The sequence below is a fragment of the Condylura cristata genome, unplaced genomic scaffold (genome assembly GCF_000260355.1).
Source record: "Condylura cristata isolate star-nosed mole 26May11 unplaced genomic scaffold, ConCri1.0 scaffold00029, whole genome shotgun sequence".
Classification (NCBI taxonomy): Eukaryota; Metazoa; Chordata; class Mammalia; order Eulipotyphla; family Talpidae; genus Condylura; species Condylura cristata.
In genome coordinates this window covers 20,766,267-20,768,713 of record NW_004567130.1, presented here as the reverse complement: position 1 = coordinate 20,768,713, position 2,447 = coordinate 20,766,267, and the positions used below count along the sequence as shown (strand labels likewise).

At 70.9% G+C, this 2,447-nt stretch overlaps 1 protein-coding gene across 1 annotated transcript in view; it reads right to left on the bottom strand.

Annotated features, from left to right (window-relative positions):
- RAB36 (RAB36, member RAS oncogene family) overlaps positions 1–2,447 on the bottom strand; it is an 18,391-nt gene that overhangs the window by 3,670 nt on the left and 12,274 nt on the right. Inside the window, exons 8-10 of the mRNA XM_012730863.1 lie at positions 2,038–2,165; positions 1,587–1,762; positions 26–213 (exon numbers count right to left, since the gene is read on the bottom strand). Of these exons, the coding sequence (XP_012586317.1) occupies positions 26–213; positions 1,587–1,762; positions 2,038–2,165 (492 nt within the window). The remainder of the gene's footprint in view (positions 1–25; positions 214–1,586; positions 1,763–2,037; positions 2,166–2,447) is intronic.

Below are 2,447 nucleotides of genomic sequence, written 5' to 3'. Positions count from 1 at the left end.
AGAGGTGCAGGGCGAGAGGACGCACCAGGGACAGGGCGGCGAGCAGCACAGGCGGGGGACTGAGCACACAGCAGGGGTCTGCTGCTCCTGACTGCAGCGCCACCGGGCAGAACGGTCAGCAAGGCTCTGTCTGGACTCCTGGAAACCGACCCGAAAGCCTGGGCCTCGGCTCGCTCCTCCACTGTCTCGTCTGTACCCTCGTCTCCACGCACTCTGCGGGCCAGAGTCCAAAGGAGGACTGTCTCCGAGCAGGGCAAGGCCACGTGACTCCCATTTGTCATCTGTCACCCGTCATCCGTCATCTGTCGGCCCCAGGGACTTCCAGGCAGCATCAGAAGACTGGGGCGATCGATGGTGCTGCTGGCGAGTCTCGCTCGCGCGCACCGTGCTGGCTGGGGCCTGGGCCCCGACTCCGGGCCCCCAACTGCAGCCTAGAGCAGGGAGCAGAGATTTCCGGGGGCTTCTGTGTCACGGGCTCCCGAGGGGCGCGGGCAGGCCCGTCCTCCCTGGCCCCCGCCCCCGCCACGGCTGGAACGCCACCAGCTTCCACAGAATCAATTATGGATGAGACCGCGGGGCTGGGCCATCCCAGCGGAGACACTGGCCTCACGGAGCGCGAGCAAGGGGCCGGGCAAACCCCAGGCGAAGACGAGCTTGTTCCGGAAGGCCTGGCCAGGGCCGGGCCGGGCTGCGCCGCGCAGCCAGAGGCCGGAGCACCCCGCTAGGGCGGGCCCCAGTGCCGCTCTGCTTCCGGCCACCTGTCTCCAGGGAGACTGGGCGGGGAGAGGCCACGTGGGCTCCGTAGGTGGCGGCTCGGCGAGGCGGAGGCTGGGAGCATGAGCCAGGCTGCCGGGAAGGAGGCCGGGTCAGTCACGCTCCCGGCTGCCGGCCAGCTTCCCTCGGGGCGGCCTGGCGAATGGGAGTGACCTCGGGAGGCCGCGGCAGACCAGGGAGCCGGGGGGACGCTGCTGGAGGGTGTCTCTGCCCAGGGCGCTCTGCCCACGACTCCCCAGCCTTTGGGCCCCTTCTGTAGCAGAGGGCCCCCCTCTTTAAGCCGTGTGCTGTCTCTTCACCCCTCACCCCCTCGCCCCCGCCTCGTCCCCAGAGCCTGGAACTCCTTGTCCACCTGGGCCTCTCCAGGGCTCACGCGCTCTCACCCCTGGCTGTAACTGACCCGGCTGTCTCGGCGCCCCAGTGACCCCGACCCCAGGCTCCCCCGGCCCTCCTGAATGAGGCTCCTAGGAAGTGGCTCCATCCCCCAGGCTAGGATGCAGTGAAAGGTTCCTTGAAATCCTCCCCTCCAGCGGCCTCTGCAGAACAGGGGTGCGGGAGGGGGCCGGAAGGCAAGCAGGGCCCCAGGGCACTGGAGAAAGAGCTCAGCTGCAGGGAGTTTGAGGGGCTCCAGGCTGGGGAAGAGCCAGCAGTGTGTGTGGGGTGGGGGTGGCTGAGGGGTGGGAAGGGAGCAGAGCGCAGCTGTGAGGGGGGGCGGGCATTCCAGCCTGGGCACAGGAGACGCGTCTCTGCCCCACGCCTCCCCTGTGAGCCCTGGCGCACCTCAGATGCGACCCAGGCGTCGAGACACCCACCTGGGCCAGTGCCCGCCAGGGCCTCGGCCTGGCGGGACGGCGGGGAGACTCGCCTGCGCTGAGACCCAGGGTCAGCAGGACCCCCATTCCCAGGGCACATCGGGGCCGGAGCGAAACGCCGGCTGGCACGAACCGGCCTCCTCCCTGCCAGCTGTGGCCTCTCCTGGCGGAAGGCGCTGGGGAGACAGGAGCAATGGCAGGCGCCGCCCTGGCTTGGGGGTCCCACAGGGAGGGGAGAAGGCCCAGACAGCCACCCCGCGGCGACGTGCCGCAAGTCATGGGGGCCCCCCAAGTCCTGGCGGCGGGGCACCGCAGCCGCTGGGCGAGGGAGGGCCAGGCATGGTGACTGGGGCGAGGCCGGGCGGGCAGCCCGCGGGTGCTGGGGAGAGGCTCTCCCGTGGGCGGGCGGGCGGCGGTTACTCCCAAGGCCTCGACCCGGGGCGCTCCCCACCGTGGCCGCGGGCCGACCAGGGTGTCTCTGCCCAGAAAGGTGCCAGCTGCCAGTTATCTGCAGAGGCTGTTTGCTGGTCGTCGGCGAACCACAGCGACGTGACCTGATGGGACCAGCGCCGGGGACCACTGAGCAAACACGAGGACGAGGAGGGTCTGATAAAGGGCTCACGGGGCCGGGGGTGAGGGGGTGCGGGGCGCTGGCCATCCGCTCGGAGTTAGCTGGCGGCGGTGGGGTGTCATCACCCCCGCCCCGGCCTGGGGGCGCAGGGCAGGAGGGCGCTCGGGCCGCAGCCAGGCCAGGCTCCTGCTAGGGCCCCAGCCCCGCCCGCTCCCCAGCCGCGTCCAGCTGCACGGTGGGGCCAGAGGCAGAGGGGCCCGGGAGGCCTCTTGGGGTCCTGGGTGCATGAA